The following is a 22,451-nucleotide window of genomic DNA, read 5'->3' as shown; positions in this document are numbered from 1 at the left end:
AGACCCTGATGTAAGGGGGCACTCTGATGGAGACCCTGATGTAAGGGGGCACTCTGATGGAGACCCTGATGTAAGGGGGCACTCTGATGGAGACCCTGATGTAAGGGGGCATTCTGATGGAGACCCTGATGTAAGGGGGCACTCTGATGGAGACCCTGATGTAAGGGGGCACTCTTATGGAAACCTGATGTAAGGGGGCACTCTGACGGAGACCCTGATGTAAGGGGGTACTCTGATGGGAACCTGATGTAAGGGGCACTCTGATGGAGATCCTGATGTAAGGGGGCACTCTGACGTGAACCTGATGTAAGAGGCACTCTGATGGGAACCTGATATTAAGGGGGACTCTGATGAGCACTCCAGATGTAAAGCAGGTCTCTGATAGGGACAACTATAAGGGAGTACAGGTTCTGTTTAATCACCCTAACCTAATACATACTAGTGTTTCCCAGGACATGACAGACTGTCAGTGACTCACACAGTGTTGTCATTGTGCCCCCTGACTTTTTTTTACTGCACTCCCAGACAGTGGCGTACTAACTGGGGGGCGGGCCGCCCCGGGTGCCACACACTGGGGGGGGTGTCAGGCCAGCGCCCTCCCCCTCCGAGACTGAAGAGGAGACAGAACCGCAGGTTAGGCAGTGGCACCGCGCGGTGACAGACCACACAGGGAGAGCCAGAGGCAGTGGCTTTGCAGTGCACAGACCCCCCTAACAATACAGACCCATAATGTACCTCGGAACACACACGGAGAGCCCAAGGCAGTGGCATTGCAGGGGGGGAGGTGCGAGCAGCACCCAAGTGACACCTGCCGGCACAGTGATCCGGGACCCAGCGCAATGATCGCCTTCTCTCTGTGGTCACGGCTCTGATCAGTCTCGGCAGCGGCTGTCACAGCCGAGCAGAGTGAAGCCACCACCCCCTCCTCCTGCATGCACAGCACTGTGTAGACATAAAGGAGGAGGGGGAGGCGGCTTCAGTCTGCTCGGCTGTGACAGCCGCTGCCGAGACTGATCAGAGCCATGACCACAGAGAGAAGGAGATCTTTTGCGCCGGGTCCCGGATCACTGTGCCAACATGTGTCACTCGGGTGCTGCTCGCATCTCCCACCACAATGCCATTGCCTTGGGCTCTCCGTGTGTGTTCCGAGGTACATTATGGGTCTGTAGGGGGGTCTGTATTGTTGGGGGGGTCTGTGCACTGTAGGGGGTTCTTTACTGTGGGGGGTCTGCACGGTAGAGGGGATCTGCACTATAGGGGGAGGAGTCTGTACTGTAGGGGAGGATTCTGTACTATAGGGGGGTCTGCACTGTAAGGGAGGATACTGTACTGTAGGTGGGGGTCTGTATTGTAGGGGGGTCTGCACTGTAGGAGAGGATTCTGTACTGTAGGGGGGAGGGGTCTGCACTGTAGGGGAGGATACTGTACAGGGGTCTGCACTGTAGGGGGTCTGTACTGTAGGGGAGGATTCTGCACTGTAGGGGAGGATTCTGCACTGTAGGAGGCAGGGGCGGACTGACAACTCATGGGGCCCCCGGGCAATAGGAGATTATGGGGCCCCCAGGCAATCGGAGATTATGGGGCCACATAGTATACACAAACACACACACAGTATAATATCACACACACAGTACACACAGACATGTTTCTATTGGCTGAGAAGGTACTGGAGAGGTGGGGCAACTATAATCTTGGGTTTTACTGAGGCTGGCAACCCTGATGGGGCCCCCTAGTGGCATGGGGCCCTCGGGCAGTGCCCGAGTAGCCCAATGGTCAGTCCGCCCCTGGTAGGGGGGGATTATGTACTGTAGGGGGAGAGGTCTGTACTGTAGGGGAGTCTGTGCTGTAGGGAGGGGGGGGGGGTCTGCACTGTAGGGGAGGATTCTGTACTGTAGGGGGGTCTGTACTGTAGGGAGGGGGTCTGCACTGTAGGGTGTCTGTGTAACATGCAGGGGGTCCAGAGCTGTGAGGGGCTGTGTAATGTAAAGAGATGCAGAGTGCTGTCTAATGTAAAGGGATCCAGAGGTACAAGGGCTGTGTTATGTAAAGGGATCCAGAGGTACAAGGGCTGTGTTATGTAAAGGGGTCCAGAGGTGCAGTGTGCTGTGTAATTTAAAGGGATCCAGAGGTGCAGTTGTGGAGAGGGGGGTACACAGTAGTGACAAAAATATATTGAAGGGTGCAGAGGTCTGCAGGGGGCACAGTGGGGTGTTTTTACATTTTAAGGTGTGTGTGTGTGTGTGTTTTTGTGTGTGTGTGGGGGGGGGGGGGGGGGCAGATATAGAATCCTCTCCGGGTGCCAAATGCTCTAGGTACGCCCCTGCTCCCAGATCTGATAGGCTAGGTCTGGCCCACGTTTTAATAATAAAAAGTGAAGATTTTCTGAAAAAAAAAAATGATACTGTTGCTATATATTATAACAGATCAGGAATTAATTCATACAGAATGGTTACTGAAACATCCACATTCATTGCCCCTTATTTTAATTCCTAGTTAGTTTCGTTTCTACTTTATTTATTTTTTCTGACCTATCAGATGAGTGTATGGAGTTTCTGGAGTATGATGGAGTTGTGAAGAAGATATGGGGGGCGCTGGGACACCTCCAGGAACAAAGCCCGATCAGTCCTGGACATCAGCAGAGCTCAGCGATCCCCTTCTTCTCTGTACTTAGGTAGTGGGCGTGGTAATGAGCGGTAGGCGGGGAGACACACTCGCTATGCAGAGTAGGCTTGGAGGTGTGTGCTGCGGTGGGCGGGGTGATCGCGGGGAGGGGGCGTGTCTGGGGCTCTCCGCTCTGCTCTCACTAGTGACACTGGCCGCTCCGGGAAAGTTTCTCATCTGGAGTGTCAGGGGCCACACAGAAACTCTTAGGGGCCACAGTGTGTATGCAAGGGTCGGTCCTTACAGCCTGGGAGCACACCTGAAGCCAGGGGCAGCAGAGCATCTCTTTCAAGGGCCACCTTCTGCAGACAGGAACTACAGAGCTCTTTTTTTTTCCAGGGGCCACAGCACATCTCAGAGTCCAGTCTCTGCAATCGGGGGCCACACCTGCAGCCAGGGGCCACACTTTGCAGCTGGGTACCCGTACATACATTTTTGGGAACACATTTATAGCCAGGAGCCACAAATCGCCTCGCAGGGGCCACAGAGGAGCTGTCAGGGGCCAATTCCAGCGTAGGAGAGTGACTTGGACTTGTGTCTGTGGTATGACCCCTGGAGCCCGGTGACCCGAGGGTGACAAGGAAATTATTTTTGTCCTGGGATCCTGTGCTGGACATGCAGGTGAGTCCTGTCCTTGGTGACAACACTAACTAACCCACACTTACTAGTGTCCTAGGGGGTCACTAACTCTGCTAGCCGCCCCCCCCCCCCCCCAAAGGGGAAGATCAGGCATCTCCAGGGGCACGCACCCTGCTCTTCTGTCCCCTGATCACATTAGATTGTCCTTTTAGGGGGGGTCTGTTTCACTTTTGTTTCAGAATTGATTGTATTTATTTATTATTGTATTCTTTTTATTTATTTTAGAATGCAAATGTATTATGATCCAGTTTGGTAACTGGGTGGGGAGAGGGTTCTGTGCTGGAAATTGTGGGGTCAGATGCTGGACAGTTGTCAAAAATCCCTCCTTCCCCTTCAAGGGTTAATCCCGCTCTCCCATGGATGGATGTCAGTATATACTGGAAATTCCTATATACAAAGAAGTGCTCTACACTTGTATTAGGACTATAGAAGGACCCACACTGATCGTGGGAGTTACTTTGTAGCAAAGGTTGACTATAGATAGGATTTGCGTCAATCAGATCACCTCAAAGGCAATCGCCATCTGGCAATTATCAAGCAAACGGTTTTCCCCAACGCAACAAATAAAAAAAGAATAAAAAAAAAAAACCCTGTTGTGGACAGGAGACGTTGCCGTAAAAAAAACAGGCGCATGGCAATTTGCAGAAAAAAAAAAGAAAAAAATTATATATATATATTGATGATTGATCACTTACCACTATTAACTGGAATTTGAATATATATATATATATATATATATATATATATATATATATATATATATATATATATATATTTTTTTTTTTTTTAATTCCTGGCCATACACTATACAATCCGCTTCTAAATTTATTTTAGTGTCACACACCTATATATAGTAGCTGGATACACACTATACAATTATCTGTAAAGTTTTTCCTTCAGATTTACCAAAACCATATAATATGAGGTCAAACCTTAAAGCCCCATACACACTATCAGATTTTCTGCTGATTTTTGTCTTCAGATTTAACAAAACCATGTAGTAGAAGGGCCTGCCTGATTGCTTATACATTGAAACTCCTAAGGTTTGACCTCATATTACATGGTTTTGGTAAATCTGAAGGAAAAAATCTGCAGAAAATCTGATAGTGTGTATGGGGCTTAAGAGTTTCAATTTGTATGCGATCAGGCAGGCCCTTGAACTACATGGTTTTGGTAAATCTAAAGGAAAATGGACAACAAAAGTTGTATAATGTATATGGGGTCTACGTTTGTTTTGTATCGTATTGTAAAATATAGGATTTTTGAAACAGAACTATATTTTTTTTATTGTGTTTAAATATAAAAAAAAACAAATTAAAATGACATACAACATTACTATACAATCAGATTGCACAATCTGCCCAATTTATATCCAATCGGGAAGGTCCTGGCACTACATAGATGATGGTGAATCTAGAGGAGATTGTACAATCAAATTGCATTACGCACAACCAGCTTAGGTTTGGCTGGTATTCCTGAGCGCCATTACGATTCATTTTTTCGGTCGGCCGTATACGTTCGTTTAGTCAAATCTTTATTGTCTCTGGTATAGGCGGCCATACCTCCAGGTGAGTAGTCGGTGTCATACTCCCTTATCAGTCGTCTGCCGTTTATCTCAGTGGAATTGCTAGAAGTTGGTTTTTGTGAATCAGTTGTTATCCTGTACATTGTTATCTGTTTAGTTTTATTACTCAGGTATTTTGTAGCAATGCTTAGTCCTTATTCACTATCCCACAGTGTGTGTGTGTGTGTGTGTGTGTGTGTGTGTGTGTGTGTGTGTGTGTGTGTGTGTGTGTGTGTGTGTGTGTGTGTGTGTGTGTGTGTGGCGTACAGCTGAGTGCGTTAAGCTTCCTTGGAATGATGTTAGAAGATTCATGACTTTGTGGTCCTGTACTCTTTTCTTTCCATCCTGTTACTTCCCATCCCTGGTGGATTCTGATTTATGTTCCATCGTAAGCCGTTATTGGAACCAATCGGTTACAAGGGCCCGTTCACATCAGTGCTGGTGGATGTCAGCGGTACTGATATGCCGATCGTGGCGCATCACACTGTTTATTTTTTAAAATGAACTTTATTGAAACGTCACAAAGTGACATTTCATTAAGTTTTTTTTTTTTTTTGTGTAATTCCTTTATGTTGTTTTCAGAATGATGCATTTAACAGTCAAAAATGGATCATTAGGTTATTTTTGTCGCAGTGCGAGGAGATAGAGAATTAAATGCATGCAGCACTCCACCGCATCCCATTGGTGTGATTTTGGCCGGGTAGGGGACGAGGCTTTTTGCCTGGTTTTGCAGGGGAACTGCACTGGAATGGCTGCCCAACGCAGTCTTGCCGCGCTTAGTGTGAACAGGCTCTTATTATGTATGCAAACCCCAAAAAACTAAAAATAAACATGTGATACATTTTGGTCTGTTAAATGCACCACTGCAAGTGTTTTGTTATATCTGTTTGATATGTTCAAAAAATAACCTTTGATCCTACCAGAAATATTGAGACCTGATAACTTCCTATGCTGACTGTTATCAATTACTTTGTTGTCAGTTATCCCCGAGGACTACAGAGCCACACCCCCTCTGTGTTATGTAGAATAGGAGAGAGGCAGGGTTCTGTAGTGCTGTCTTGTTCCTCTTATCCTAGTACAATAGAGCAAGGGTGTCAAACTCAGTTTCATCACGGGCCGCATCAGCATCATGGTCACCTTCATATTGCTGGTTGTAAATAGTAAGACTAGATTTCCAGAGCACCTCACTCCCTCTTATATCAGATGTCAAGAGCCCCATCAGAAGTCACAAGAGTCCCCCACCCTCCCTTACATCACAGTTCACCCTCCTTACCATGTGCAGCTGCCAGGAAGAAGCTGGAGGAAGAGCTGGGAGGCAGAAAGGGCAGGGTCTGGAGGAGGATCAGAAGAGGGCTGGAGTCCGCTGCAGAGTCTGCTGAATGCTGAGACCACCAGGGGAGGCAGAAGTGCTGTGGCTGCACAGAGGCACAGGATCTGAAGGAGGGATTCTGTTCTCCTCTCTGCTGCCAACTGCTGAGATGGTAGGGTGGCAGAGACAAGCCTCTCTGCGGCTGCACAGAGAAGCGCAGGATCTGGCAGAGCAATTCTGTCCTCCTCTCCTCTGCTGACTGCTGAGAGAATGTGGGGACAGAGATCAGAGGGGTGTCGCAGCTGCAGGAGAGGTGCACATGAAATGGCCTGGCGGACTGGATTTGGCTCCCGAGCCTTGTGTTTGACACATGTGCAGTAGAGGGAGAGCATTGTCATCTTGCGACAGGAAGTGTGTTGCTGGCAGGATCAGCGGGTGAAAATAAAGCAAAAGAGGAAAACTAATGCTATCACCATATCAAAGGACTGGTAAAGTGTAATATTTTACGATTTGTTTTTGGTTCAGATATCCTTTAAAGAGGCATTAAACCCTGTTGGGTTTACTTCTTCTTTGTCTCCCTGCAAAGGTAAAGCATAATGGGCTACTATGCATCGCATAGTAGCCCATTATGTGTCCCTTACCTGACACAGGAGCCAGCGATGTCACCGCTGTCCCCTGTAGCACAGAGTGTCCATCTTCTTCTAGCTATCGCTGCTCCATCCACTAACAGCGGCGGAGCAGCGATGACGTCACTTCCGTGCATGCGAACGGGAGCCGCCACTAACGGCATATCGCCGTTAGCAGCGGCATGCTGCTAACGGCGATAGTGTGCCTGCACGCAGCTGTCTATGGCGCATGCGCCATAGACAGCGGTGCCTGTCTTTTAGTAAATATCTCCTAAACCATGTAGGTTTAGGAGATATTTTTTGGACCTACAGGTAAGCCTTAATCTAGTCTTACCTGTAGGTCAAAGTGGTTTGTAAGGGCTTACAACCACTTTAAAGGGTACATAAGGCCAAAAAAAAATGTCTTTTCCTTTTGCATGGAGAAGAGAATGTTGAGGCCGCTGTTTTTTTTTTTTCTTTTCCTGCCTGCGTCCCATCGAAGGGATTTGCCTTCACTTCCTGTCCTGCAGACACAGCAGAGCTGAGAGGTCTCCAAAGTGAAAAGATATCCCCTCCTAGATAGTTGGCACCAGCACAGTTGTCCCCATTTGAAGATTTCCTATCACATCCTATTGTGAAAACTCAAAAGTTTTGGATTTTAACTATTTGTACCAGAGCCACTAGGACAGACAAAATTGGAGAATCTCCCCAGCAGCAGCACAGACAGCAATAGAAACCTGCCAGGGTTTCTAATCCTTCCCTCACTTTATCCAAAACTAAAAAGGACCTTCTGGATGTCCAAGTTTTGATACAATAACGCACCTCACGCTGTCCGCGGATTCATATGATTTCTGCAAATGGCGCAGCGTCTATGAAAGTCATTCGTGACGTTTGGGTGATCTGTAACTTATCAAGCTGCGGGTGTGTTAAAGTGGTCTGGGAAGCCCCAATATGAATGATCATCCATAATTCTTCGGTTCTTGTGACTTTGTGTACCCACAGCAGTTGCAGCAGGTGTCAGTGGTGTTTAAATTGGACCTGTCATCAGATAAATGTTCTAATGGTAAAGGTGGCACCCTCTGTGATCCTTCTGGTCATCTGCTTTTATCTCCAAACAGTGCCATCTTTGTTCAGGAATCATCCAGGGTCACCATCTACTACCTGGACTGAGATGCCAGCCTTAGAAATGACACAGTCATGTAAATCCTGGGGCATGTGCAGGGCATGTGCAGTTCATGGCTGTGTTCACAAATATCTGACATGGATCAGCCCCTGTATGAAGCTTCTCCCCTTGCTACAAAAGTACAATGTTTGCAGTCTGATCATGAGGAGACTGAGAAAATGCTTTCTCCTGCCTGGAGAAGACTGATTACATCATCCGAACCTAGAAAAAGTCACTGACTAGGGCTTAACGTGTTACTAAACCCACAACAGTAAAATCAGTCTGTATATGCAGTAAAACATGCTTTCTATACTCACTGTGTAGCCTAAAGGGTTAATCCTCTGCATTGTGTACAATTTTGATCCTGTCTTCTCAGAACTTCCCCTTCTTCTACAGTCCCCAATCTATCTTCTAATAGTACAGAGCCTTGGGGACAAGCTGCACATGCTCAGTTTGGTGTGTATTGCTAGGATTTTTTTTCCTTGGGAGAGTGTATGTGATCAGCACAGGGCCAATCGGCACTGTCCAGACAGAGGGTCAGGGGTCCTACAGCATCATAGAACAGTCAGAGGAGAATTAAATCTCCTCCTACAAGCAGTAACCAGACACTGATATTAGTCACAAGATTGCTATACTTTATACTGCTGATGAGAAAATGTATTTAGCAGTTTATATTTACTAAAATAATTGCATTTCATGGTTAAATAATAGGTGAGGTTGAAAAAAAACACAAGTCCATCAAGTCCAACCAATGTGTGCGATTATATGTCAGTATTACATTGTATATCCCTGTATGTTGTGGTCGTTCAGGTGCTTATCTAATAATTTTTTTGAAACTATCGATGCCCCCCGTTGAGACCACCGCCTGTGGAAGGGAATTCCACATCCACTGAGCCTAGGTGGAAGGGAATTCCACATCCTTGCCACTCTTACAGTAAAGAACCCTCTATGTAGTTTAAGGTTAAACCTCTTTTATTCTAATTTTAATGAGTGGCCACAAGTCTTGTTAAACGCCCTTCTGCGAAAAAGTTTTATCCCTATTATGGGGTCACCCGTATGGTATTTATAAATTGAAATCATATCCCCTCTCAAGTGTCTCTTCTACAGAGAGAATAAGTTCAGTGCTCGCAACCTTTCCTCATAACTAATATCCTCCAGACCCTTTATTAGCTTTGTTGCCCTTCTTTGTACTTGCTCCATTTCTAGTACATCCTTCTTGAGAACTGGTACCCAGAACTGGATGGCATACTTCAGGTGCGGCAGGACCAGAGTCTTGTAGAGTGGGAGATTTATAGTTTTATCTCTGGAGTTGATGCCCTTTTTAATGCATGCCAATATTCTGTTTGCTTTGTTAGCAGAAGCTTGGCATTGCATGCCATTGCTGAGCCTATCATCTACTAGGACCCCCAGGTCTTTTTCCATCCTAGATTCCCCTAGAGGTTCTCCCCCCAGTGTATAGATCCCATTCATATTTTTGCCACCCAAATGCATTATTTTAACATTTTCTACATTAGACCTTTTTGCCATGTAGTTTCCCACCCCATTAATTTGTTCAGATCTTTTTGCAAGGTTTCCACATCCAGCGGAGAAATGATCGCCTTGCTTAGCTTAGTATCGTCCGCAAATACAAGATTGAACTGTTTATCCCATCCCCCAGGTCGTTTATGGACAAAATAAATAGGATTGGTCCCAGGACAGAACCCTGGGGGACCCCACTACCCACCCTGGACCATTCCAAGTACTCCCCATTTATCACCACCCTCTGAACTCGCCCTTTTAGCCAGTTTTCATTTTAAGTACTCACCCTATGGTTTATGCCAACGGACCTTACTTTGTACAGTAAACATTTATGGGGAACTGTGTCAAATGCTTTTGCAAAATCCAAATACACCATGTCTACGGGCCTTCCTTTATCTAGCTGGCAACTCAACTCCTCATAGAAGGTTAATAGATTGGTTTGGCAAGAACGATTCTTCATGAATCCATGCTGATTACTGCTAATGATACCGTTCTCGTTACTTATACTTCTATGTTCTGTGTACTGTGGGAGACCAGATATAGTGAATGCAGGGTCCTGGGTTAAGGCCCCATTCACACCTGAGCGTTTTGTAGCTTGAAGCCTGAAGCTACAAAACGCTGGAGGGGAAAAAATCTATTATTCTCAATGGAGATGGTTCATATCTCCACTCCAAGTCACCTGAAACCGATCAGCTGACGCTCAAACAAGTTCTGAACCCTTTTTTGTCACTCGAATTGGGCAGATTTGGGCGTTTTTCTTCTTTTTACATTGGTGCCCTTTACAAAATCGTGGCAAACACGGTAAAAAACGCTGCAAAATTGCGGTAAAATAGCGTGATTTTCTGCCTGAAAATGCTATGCTCAGGTGTGAATGGGGCCTTAGTAACACTTTAAGGATGGCTTTTTAATGACTAAGGGGGGAGCTTTTTCTGAACAATGATACTTTTGCTTTGTATTGTGTATGTTAGGAACTTCTTTGTGCAGATTTGTTAAGTTACTGAATCTAGGTGTATGGGGGAGAAAATCACAGTAAAATTGCGCAACTAGAATTGCGGGATGCCCATCACCCAAAAGAAGCTCATGTACTCCTGTTCTGTTTTTACCACGATTGTCGCTTGATGAATCACGGTAAAATCGCACCGCCTTTGGGGTGCTATTGAAATTGATGGGCAACACATGGGCTTCTCATGATTTGCCACTATTGCGAATCTCAAGCAGAATCCCAGCGATCACGCCCCAATTCGGAACGCGGACATGTGAACGGAGCCTTAGGAAAAGGGAGCCTAACACTGTTCATAGATGGATGGAAATTCATACAGTTCAGCAAAGACCAGCCAAATTTCGATCCATGTATGGCTGTTCCCGCTCAGCAGAAGTTGTATCTAAAGATCAACTAAAAATATATACAGTATATCCAGCAGTAGTGCTGCCTCCAAAGTCGAGATTCCATCCAACCCTGTACCCCTTTATGACATGGTTATCCTCACTATGTAAGAAGTAAGACGCTGAAGGAAATTTTGCTTCCCCCATTCGATTGTGAAAAGTTGTTCTATTTATGGAGAGCTAGGTCATATTTTCTGACTTTGAACAAAAAATGTAATTTTCAACCTTTGTGCTTCTTTCTCATCGCTTCCAACACACGGGCCCATATTAACACAGCGCCGGTGAAATGCCTGCGTCGGGGACTCTTGTTTCAGGGAGCGCACACAAAAAGGACATTGTATATGCCTGTCGCAGAGTGTTTAAGGTGAGCCGTGTACAATCAGACATGTGGATCCCAGACTACGCACTGTAAACATACAAAGATTAGGGAAGCTGTTAAAGTTTGTTGCCGCTTCGGTGGACAGATATGTCATGGTTATAAAGTTATACATTCACAGAGGGCAAGTGTGTGTCCAGACCTTTCTATATATGCTTTTATATATATATATATATATATATATATATATATATATATATATATATATTACATCATTTAAAATGTCTAAAATCGTATAAAACATTGACCCAGGACGACCTGGACTAATGTGTGCTCAATGTCTATAGAAATAACATGTACAGTATATCATAATTTAAATGTCCAAGTCGTACAACTGGTAACATCATGAAGACATACAATTTTATATATCACAAAAAGTCACAGCTCTATTTCCAAGGAGTGTGCAAATACACTACATTGTCAAAAGTTTTGGAACACCTGCCTTTACACCCACATGAATTTTTTTTTTAACAGGTAAGTTTTTATTTATCACCATTAAATAAATGAAACAAACATTGGTACAATACAACAGCGCATTGCACATCCCAACATAACATAGTGTTCAGTGTACAATCGGTTAAACAGACTTATAATTTAGCTGATGATGGTCAAAAGGTATGGGAGAGGAAATAAGGGAAAAGGGAAAAAGAAGGGGAAGAGGAAAAAAGGGGGGGGGGGGGGGAAGGGGGGAAAAAGAGCAGAAGTCAAATCTCCAGAAATAGTTCATAGTGACAAACAATTCACATCAGTACCGCATTTAGCCCACAGCATTCAGTAATGATCAAGTAAATACCGGAGAACATCCTGAGACCCGCAACCACCCATCCCGCTAGTTACCCATCTACACTCCCACCCAAGACCCCCAAATCTTATCAAATTTGGATGGGCATTTACGACTCATGTATGTCAACTTGTATAGTGGAAGAGCGGAGTCAATCAGCCCTTTCCATTGTGAAATCCCAGGGGGGTCCGCCTTCTTCCAGTTAAGGAGAATAGTCTTCCTGGCATAAAATGCCGCATAAAATACAAACAATTGTCTATGTGTACCCACCACTACTTTGTCACATACCCCCAACAGCAAGACCACAGGGTCCAGCCCCACCGAGAGGCCCCCCACCGAATTCAGCACCCCCACCACCCCCCTCCAGAAGGTCTGAATAGCTGGGCATTCCCACACCACATGCAGAAATGTCCCAACCTCCACACCACATTTCGGACATCGATCTGAGCTTAGTGGGTATATTCTCGAGAGTCTCTGTGGAGTGTAGTATGCCCTATGAAGAAACTTCAGTTGAATAAATCTGTCGCGCGCAGAGATCATCCGGGGAATGTAATTCTGAATGCCCTCCTGCCAGTCCTCCTCATCCAGTGATGGGAGATCAGACCTCCATTTGCTAAAAAGCGCAGACTCCGTCTCGGGTTCCGAAATGGAGAGCCTAAGGTACAGGGAGGAGAGGACCCGATCCGCATATTTGGCTATGAGAAACTTTTCAATTTGGTTCGAGCAGACCGAGATTTGGGCAGGGAATTGGGCCCGCGTCGCATGGCGCAGCTGCAGGTATCTAAAAAACATCTTATTCGGCAGCCCAAACTCCCTCTTGAGAATGTCAAAGTTTAGGAGGACCCCCCTAGGCATAATCTGCTGTATGGTCGTGATGCCGTATCTGGCCCACAGGGCCGGATCCGGGATAGATTTGAAATGGCTCAATTGCGGATTGCCCCACAGCGGCGTATGGGGTGAAACCTCCAAAGGACCATTAAGTTTCCTCGCCACCTGCATCCACACACGCACCGTCGTCGCCATATTCGACGTGACCATAGGGTGAGCTTTAGGGCCCCTAAATACCAAATTACTAAGCGCAGCATAGGACCCCAGGATGGCCGCCTCTAGGTTAACCGACGGATTGGATCTCGATTGTACGAACCACCACCGCACTGTCACCAGTACCGCTGCCCAATAGTATTGTTTCAGGCATGGTAAGGCCAGGCCCCCAGCCGAGAGAGGCCGCTGGAGGGCCAGCCTCCCCACCCTGGGCACCGCTCCAGCCCAGATAAACGTATTGATCACCCGGTCTGCCCTGAGGAAAAAGGAATTCGGGATCGGGGTGGGGGCGTTCCGAAAGACATATAAAAACTTTGGCAAAAAGGTCATCTTCAAGAGGTTAATTCTACCCACCGGTGACAAGGGCAAAGACTTCCACATCTGGCACACACCCACATGAATTTTAATGGCATCCCTGTCTTAGTCCGTAGTGTTCAATATTGAGTTGGCTCACCCTTTGCAGCTATAACAGCTTCAACTCTTCTGGGAAGGCTGTCCACAAGGTTTAGGAGTGTGTCTATGGAGTGTGTCCCTGCCCTAAAGGAGCTTACAATCTAGGGTCCCTAACTCACATTCATACATACACATACTAGGGCCAATTTTAGACAGGAGCCAATTCTTAGGAGTGTGGGAGGAAACCCACACAGGCACAGGGAGAACATGCAAACTTCAGTAGGGATGACAAAACCAATGACCCTAGTGCTGCTGGTCAGACGTGTTAGCCACTGTGCTGCCCTAAATCAATGCTTCTAAAATATGTATAGATACTTTGACACTGATAGAATTGTCAGCACTTGCGTTTGGGGGTGGAAAAAACAGGCAGTTGAACTGTGTTTTTATGCCCCCCCCCCCCCCTTAATTTGCAAAGGACAAGGATTTACACAAGCCCCTGCAAAAAAAAAAATATCCCCCCTCTCTTATTCTGCAGACAGGACCGATGCCAAACATGACTTTTTCAAGTGAACAGGGCTGCAGCCATGTGGCATTTACAGGGTTAAAACATCCAGTGAGGAGGCGACCATCTCACTGCCTATCAGACACTTCTGAAAAGCCATCCACCATGAAACGCTTTTCAGAAAGGCTGCAAAGTCTTCCATACATCTAAACCTAGGCATAATGCCATTGCTATGAAATACATGGCGATGTCAGCCCTGTAAAATGTGAAATCATTTAATCCCAATCTCTACAATCTCATATAAGTTTTAACACATTGATTGAATTTCAAAGCAGAATCTTCCACTCTTCACAATCACACCTTAATCACTTGTTGCCCAAGGTAAGTACATGGACGTCCTTGGGTTGCAGTGGTTATACCAAGAAGACGCCTGCACCTACAGGCATCATAACAGTATCACTCTTTGCAGCTGGCAATTCTCTATCTGGCAAAAGTGATCTGAGTGGCTACATAGCCCCTCGATCACTTCTGGGGGTGGCGCAAGGGTGTACCCCCCCCCCATCGCCTCTCCTGAGCTCTCCGGTGTCATTGTGGAGGTCGGGAGCAATACGACCAGAGGCCGGTCAGTGAAATTTTCTTCCAGGAAAGGTCAGAATCTCATGTTTGTGTAATGACTTGGATTCTTCACATCACAGCCCCCATCTCCTATTATATCACAATTGCTTTCTTACATCAGTGTCTTCAGTCCCCCCCCCTGCACATCACAGTCCCCCCCTTTACATCACATATCAATCCTTCACATTACAGTCTCATTTTTAAAGCGGAGGTCCACCCTAAAGTGGACCTTCCGCTCATTGGAATCCTCCCCCCCTCCGGCGCCACAATTGGCACCTTTCAGGGGGGAGGGGGGTGCAGGTACCTGTACAGTACAGGTATCTGCACCCACTTCCGGGATAGCTCTCTGCGGAAAGGGGCGTAGATTACGCCCCTTTCCGAAAGTCCCCCACTGCCTGCTGGGAAACACACAGATCCCAGAGGCAGCGGGTCCATCCTTATTGCGCAGCGCGACTCGCGCATGCGCAATAGGGAACCGGGAAATGAAGCCGAAAGGCTCCACTTCGTGATTCCCATACCCAAGATGGCGGCGGCAGCACCCGAGAGACGATCGAGAGATCGGCTTCGGGTGCCGACATCGCGGGCGCGCTGGACAGGTAAGTGTCACTATTTTAAAAGTCAGCAGCTGCAGTATTTGTAGCTGCTGGCTTTTAAAAAAAAAAAAAAAATGCGGACTCCCGGCGGACTCCCGCTTTAATACAGTATCCTCCGCACAACTTCACAGTAGTATCCTCAGTCCCCCTTGACATCAACCCCCCTTCACCCCTTTCACATAGTATTCTCAACCCCGTCCCCATATCACACCACCTTCATTCACAACAGTGTTCTCAATACCCTTCACATCAACTCTCCTCAGCAGAAGAGTTCTCAGCCCCCCTTTACATCACATTCCCTTCATAGCAGTGTCCTCAGCCCTTTTCACATCACCCCTACCCCTCCCCATCTTTCATACTTGCGTCTTTAGCCCCCTTCACATTGCCCCCCCCCCATCCTTCACAGCAATGTCCTAGCCCCCTTTGCGTTGCCCCCATTCATAGTAATGGCCTAGTTCCCATCCAGAACTGTTTTAGTGTGAAGATGATAGCAGTGGGGGCAGGTGGAAAAACTGTCTCCCAAGTGGGCGGTCTGGATTGTACAGTGACTTGGTCAACATCCAGACCTTGGTCCACTGATCTAGCCATTTTCGCCCTGGCCTGACTGTCCCTGGCCTGCGCTTTTCATTCATTGGATTTCAGTTCTTTTAAATCATGGAGGCTCAGCTGTTACCTAGAGCAGTCTGAATGTAAATACAGCATGTCTAAAGGTCCGAACACACGATACAAAATTGGAAGTCAGATTTCATCCGAACGATCTGCCTATTTTCGGATCATTATTATAGTGCTTTCCAGAGGCGTAACTAGAAACCTCAGGGCCCCGGTGCAAGAAATCAGGAAGGGCCCCCCCCCGAAAAGCATGATTTTGATACTATATTTTTTTTCCACTGTACAACAAAGTAAAACATTTCTGTGCAGCCTGTGTCCCGAGTGGAACTTGTGTCACCAGTGCAGTGGTGGCCGTGGAGAGGGGTGGTGGTACTGGAGGTGGGTGGCGGTGGTGGTACTGGAGGGGGATGGTGGTCCTGGAGAGGGGTGGTGGTGGTACTGGAGGTGGGTGGTAGTGGTACTGGAGGGAATAGTGGTCCCGGAGAGGGGTGGTGGTGGTACTGGAGGGGGATGGTGGTCCTGGAGAGGGGTGGCGGTGGTACTGGAGGTGGGTGGCGGTGGGACTGGAGGTGGGTGGCGGTGGGACTGGAGGTGGGTGGCAGTGGTGGTACTGAAGGGGGGGTGGTGGTACTGGAGAGGGGTGGCGGTACTGGAGAGGGGTGGCGGTGGTACTGGAGGGGCATGGTGGTTCTGGAGGTGGGTGGTGGTACTGGAGAGGCATGGTGGTCCTGGAGAGGGGTGGCGGTACTGGAGAGGGGTGGCGGTGGTACTGGAGGCACCCCAAGTTTAAGAGGGAATTTTAAGGAAAAAAAACTTTTAGGAGGGAAGTTTAAGGGAAAAACTTACATTTAAATGCCCATCAATGCAGCCTTATCAGTGTCCATCTGCAGCCTTGCCCATCCTTCTGCAGCCTTGTCTAGTGTCATTTGCAGCCTTGTCATTGCAGTCTTGAAGTTTTAAAATGGCGCCGCCAAGATACAGAGTCCTGTGTATATCGGTGGCTGTCGGGTCCTCTCGGCAGTGTAACGACATATTCGGTGACCCATCGCAGTTTGCTATGGAAGTGGAGTTCCGTTGCCGCCATCTTTCCACACCCCACACTCGTCCACAGTAAGGATACACTAAGAAGGGGTAAAGCGGACATGTTACACCCACCAGAGTCAATTTATATAGTGAAATACAGGACTTAGAACTCCGTCTGACTACTTAGATCTTGAATTTTAAAAGCAGCGGAAACCCTGCCCATCTCACAGGTTTGCTAATCTGACAGAAGTTCGCTGCTTTTAAAATTCAACATCTAAGTAGTCAGACGGAGTTGTAAGTCCTGTATTGTACTATATACTAACTTTAATGTTATAAATAGGTCTAAAATGCAAAACTTCGGTGGGTGTAACAACATGTCCACTTTACCCCTTCTTAGTGTATCCTTAGTGTGGACGAGTGTGGGGTGTAGCAAGATGGCGGAGACGGAATGTAACTTCCATAGAAAACTGTGATGGGTCGCCGAATATGTCCTTACAGTGGCTCTCAGGTCCTCTCGCAGTCCCGAGCAGAGCCGAGAGTAGCTGAGTGTACTCGGCTCGGCTCACAGTCACGCCCAGTCCCTGTGTTATGTCCATCATAGGGAGGGAATGGGCATGACTGTAAGTGGAGCCGAGCTGAGTACACTCGGCTATGTATCTCGGTGGGGCCCGCGGGGCCCCCTAATAGGCAGGGGCCCATGGGCTTGAGCCCAGTCAAGCCCAATGGTAAGTCCTGCCCTGCATACATACATACATCTGACGTTGTATTCTGTCATACAAGATTTTTCGTATGGTGAGTAACCTCTTCACTTTCGACATGAGACTAGCATGCAACAAAAAACAGACGAACGGTCGTCTGAAAATCTGATCGTGTGTACGAGGCCTAACATCACCCACTTCTCCAAACTGACATCCACCTATCAGGGAAATTTGATATTTGCATAATGCATATGTAATAAAAATGGAAAGTTTTTATTTAAAAATGGAATTTGCACGTTGATGAGGGAGGAACTGAGGAACCCGAAATTTAGGCAGATTAAACTTCAGCTTTAAAAATTAAGCCCTTTCAGATCACCTGATATAACAGGTCTAACTGGAAGTTAAAATTATACAGTGTATCTGAAAGCATTTTAGTTGAATGGAATAGTAAAATATTTGACCCCCTGTCGGGTTTTTATTGCTGTCTGTTTCCCCACCAGGGAGATTCACCCTCTCTGATTATTCTAATACCCACTGTCATCAAGGCAGAAAGTATTGGACAATTGTTACTGAAGGAGAAATTGAGTGGAAATCTTTCAACAGGGATACCTGCTCCAGGCCTGACAGTATAAAATAGGATTTTCTCTCACTATGGAGAGATTTCCTTTCACATACAATTGTGTCTATGAAACAGGAAGTGAAAGGAAATATCCTCAATAGAACAATTTAAAGTGTTACTAAACCCAGGACCCTGTATTCACTATATCTGGTCTCCCACAGCACACAGAACATGGAAATACAATTATTTTAGTAAACATAAACTGCTAAATACGTTTTTTCATCAGCAGTATAGAGCAGTCTTGTGATTTCTATTGGTGCCTGGTTAAAGATTGTAAGGGGAGTTTTCATGCTGCACTGGCTGTCCTATCAGGATGCAGAACCTCTGACATTTTTTGGGGGCAATGCAAGAAGGGGAGGATCTGTGCATACAGAATCAAACAGCCTTTTTACACATTGCAGAGGATTAAGCCTTAGGTTCCACAGGGAGTATAAAAAGCATGCACTTTAGGGTTGTAAAGTCAGGCCGCGTACACACGAGAGGATTGTCCGTCCAACTTAGTCCGCTGAAACGTGTTTCAGCGGACAATCCGCTCGTGTGTGGGCTTCAGCGGACTTTTTCAGCGGACAGTCTAGCGGACTAAGTCTTTCGGAATTTCCGTAATTTTGTCCGTCCAAACTTGGTTTCAGCGGACAGTCCGCTCGTGTGTAGGCAAGTTGGACGGACTAAGTATGGCGCATGCTCAGAAAGGATTTACACGCCGAAGGTTGCATTGCAGTGTATTGGACGTCGTATTTCTAGTCCCGTCGCACGTGCTGTACACGTCATCGCGCAAGCTTTCAGCGGACTGTCTGTTCATCGTGTGTGGTCAAGTCCGTTCATTCAAAAGTTGAACGGACTGTCTGTCGGATTGTCTGACGAACTTAGTTGGGCAGACAATCCGCCCGTGTGTACGCGGCCTCATGAGTTTTTTTTTATCTTAATGCATTCTATGCATTAAGATAAAAAGCCTTCTGTGTGCAGCAGCCCCCCTAATATTTACCTGAGCCCCATCTCTGTCCAGCGATGCCCACGAGTGTCTCAGCCGTCCGAGACTCTTCCTCCTTATTGGCTGAGACACAGCAGTGGTGTCATTGGCTCCCGCTGCTGTCAATCTAAATCAGTCAGCCAATCAGGAGAGAGAGGAGCAGTGCCAGGGTGGAGCTCCGTTTATGAATGGACACAGGGAGCTGTGGCTCGTCTTGGGTGCCCCCTCGACAAGAGGGGCCAGGAGCACAGAAGAGGTGCCCGAGAAGAGGAGGATCGGGGCTGCTCTGTGCAAATCCACTGCGCAGGGCAGGTAAGTATAACATATTTGTTATTTTTATAGGAAAAAAAACAAGACTTTATGTAATACCCTGATATGTAGGCAGGGTTGCTATCAAATAGTTGCCTTGGCCAATTGTTAGGAGATCGATTGATTTACCCCTAATTCTGGAATTGCTGTACTTCTCTTTTCTGTAACTAGGTAACCTGGTAGCTGGTGAAATTGGATAAGACAAGGGCATAGCAAGGACAGATTATGAATACATGGGGTGTCTCAGCCAATTGACAGGGGTTTCTTTAAGTCCCTTGGCCTGCTGGGAGAGCCTATTTATTTGGGTGGAGTCAGGTGATTGGTGTTCTATGCCCCCTGGATGGTTGTCTGGGTGGAAGTGTGTTATGCTGCCCTGGGCTGAGGCCTATCCCGGGGACATCTGGCTGCTAGGCTGTCTGAGGGCCTATCCAGAAGCAGGAGATCAGCATAGGGTTGGGACTACTGGCTTGTAGTCCAACCAGAAGGAGCGGTTCAGCTGGATGGGGAACCAGCTGTGGTTGGAGGTTGAAGGGGAAGCTGTCGCCACTAAATGGCCACCCACCTGGTTACCGGAGACCACTGTGAGTAAGCTGAAGCCAGTACCTAAGCAGTCTTCTCACCAACCGGGGACGGTGAAGAAGTGGAAAAACTTGAGCAAGTGCCAAGTCAGGGACCCTACCGGTCAGCGGAGGTGACACAATTTCCTTTTGCATTACACCCACCATGCCTTGCAACCCACTCTACACCGAGGATGTCAGCTGTCCCTAACTCTGGAGGTTACCTTTAGGCCTCAGGGGCCCTGGGACTTTGCTACACTTTACAGACACGCTACACTCCATCCAACACTAAAAAAAGTTTTGGCTTGAGATACACTTTTATGTATCAAACCCACATGAAGTATAGTTACATTGATCGAGCGTGGACCAATATAACTATGCCATACCGTTGGGATCTCTGTGGAAGCGGAGAATCACAGTGGCAGTCACTGCTACTACAGTAATCACCACTGGTTTCCAGGTCCCGTGCTGAGCATTTACCTTGCTGCATAGTAACCACAGGGTTGTCTGCTGGGCATGGGCACCACTGCACTATGCAAGATGTTCTCTGATTGAGCGAGTTGGAGAGGCGGGACATCGTCATCACAATCTCTACCTCATTCAATCAGAAAACATCTTGCATTCATTGCGAAAGGAATTCTGCTGAACCACCAGGTAGATTTCTTCTATAGCTGCAATTGGTGGTTCACTACTTTGAATTATTATACACAATTATTGTGCATATTATGAAGGGATCCCACCACCCCTTTGTTGTGTTTCCAGGTCTGCACACCTGTTGTGTCCATTTTGAGGAGCTTTCACCATCTCTGTGCTTAGTTCCCAGGTTTGCTCACCTGTTGTGCCCATTATGAGGGGTTTCCATCATCCCTGTGCTAATTTCCCGGGTCTGCACACCTACTGTACCATTGTTAAAGGATTCCCGCTATCCCTGTGCTGAGTTCTTGACTCTGCAGACCTGCTGTGCCCATTATAAGGGTTCCGCACCATCCCTATGCTAGTTCCTAGTTCTGCACACCTACTGTGCTCATTATAAGGGGTTTCCACCATTATTGCACAAGTTTCTAGGTCTGCACACCTGTTGTGCCTATTAGGGGGGGTTCCCATTCTCTGGAAATGTTCTAGAGCAGAATTTCAAGAGGCCTGCTGTCATCTCTGTTAGCCAGAAAAAGCCACTTCTGCACCTCTCTGACTTTTTTTTTCACTTTATTGCTGTAGCTCTATTATCTATTTTAATGTATATTAGTTTGTAAAGATCAAAAGTTGAAAAAACACTTTCTGTGTATATGTGGACATCCACTTTTGCTCATTACATATGAAGGATCTGTTTTCTTGAAGGAATCTTTCCTGAATTTGTTTCTTAGTCCCTCTCTCATTTGCAACAGCAGCTTTATACAGCTAATCTATTTTATCTCAGCAATTTGGCAGCACAGGCGCTAAATACTTCTCTTAGTAGATTTGATTGTTACTTTAGGTAGAATCCTCAAATCTGATAATATGGCACACTGAAAGCATATCGGCGTGAAAAAGTAAAAAATGCCTGACTTTTTCTGTATACGTATTGTGAGCTTACCTTGAGAAGAAGTTTTGTGTTCCTGGAAGGAGATGATTCCTCTCAGGAGACCCACGCCTTTCCCAGACCCGCCATCTGATAAGTCTGTTATCTGAGTGTTGTACAGCTGGGGCTGTGCTGATAAATCCTGATCACACGTTTACTGATTAAAGGGAGGCGATAACATTTGCAGTTCAGGTACTGCCTGGTATTTTGATTCTGAAATCTGCAAAACATTACAACTGGGGTGAAAGAAAAATCCCAATCCTATCTCTGTCTGACACGCAGGAGACAATTGGGCTACCCTAGAGAGTTAAGTGAGAGCAACAGACCATCTGTAAAGCTGGCCATAGATGGATAGAAATTCGGCTGAATCAGCAGGGACCTGTTGCATTCTGATCCATCTATGGCCCTTTCCCTTTAAGAGAAGTCAATCTGATGATTGGCTTCTCCTGGACTGGCTTGTTGGAAAATTTACCTTCGATCAGTGCTGCAGCCGATTGGAGTGCCTGCTGTTAGAATACAGTAGTGCATTGTGGAGGATTTCTCCATAAACCTTAGCCCTTGTACACACGGTCCGACATTCCGACAACAAAATCCATCGGAAAATCTGATCGTTCAGAACGTGATGACGTTATTTCGTTACGACGGGACTACGTTCAAGCTAGTAGCCAATAGCTTTGGTCTAGGAATTTGATCTGAGCATGTGTGGCACTTTGTCCGATCGGAATTCTCTACACACAATCAGACAAAGTCCGATTGGATCATGTTGTCAGAAAGTTTTATAGCACAGCTGTAAAACTTTGTCCGTCGGATATTCCGACGGAAACAGTCCGATGGAGCCCACACACAGTCAGATTATCCGGCAACATGGTCCGATCGGACATTTTCCGTCGGAATGTCCGACCGTATGTACAAGGGCTTACTTGTGTGGATGGAGGAATTTGTTTAGTTTTTTTGATCATTCCACTGGTCAAT

At 46.7% G+C, this 22,451-nt stretch overlaps 1 protein-coding gene across 1 annotated transcript in view; it reads left to right on the top strand.

The window, feature by feature from the left end:
- Nucleotides 1-2,778: 2,778 nt before the first annotated feature.
- WNT5B (Wnt family member 5B) overlaps nt 2,779-22,451 on the top strand; it is a 214,040-nt gene continuing 194,367 nt past the window's right edge. The window contains exon 1 of the mRNA XM_077468898.1: nt 2,779-3,282. Within this exon, the coding sequence (XP_077325024.1) occupies nt 3,277-3,282 (6 nt within the window). The 5' untranslated portion in view covers nt 2,779-3,276. The remainder of the gene's footprint in view (nt 3,283-22,451) is intronic.

Source organism: Lithobates pipiens, unplaced genomic scaffold (genome assembly GCF_037356315.1).
Source record: "Lithobates pipiens isolate NorthernLeopardFrog02 unplaced genomic scaffold, aLitPip1_a1.2 Scaffold_8, whole genome shotgun sequence".
NCBI classification, from domain to species: Eukaryota; Metazoa; Chordata; class Amphibia; order Anura; family Ranidae; genus Lithobates; species Lithobates pipiens.
The sequence above is the reverse complement of the archived record's forward strand: the minus strand, read 5'-3'. Positions and strand labels throughout refer to the sequence as shown.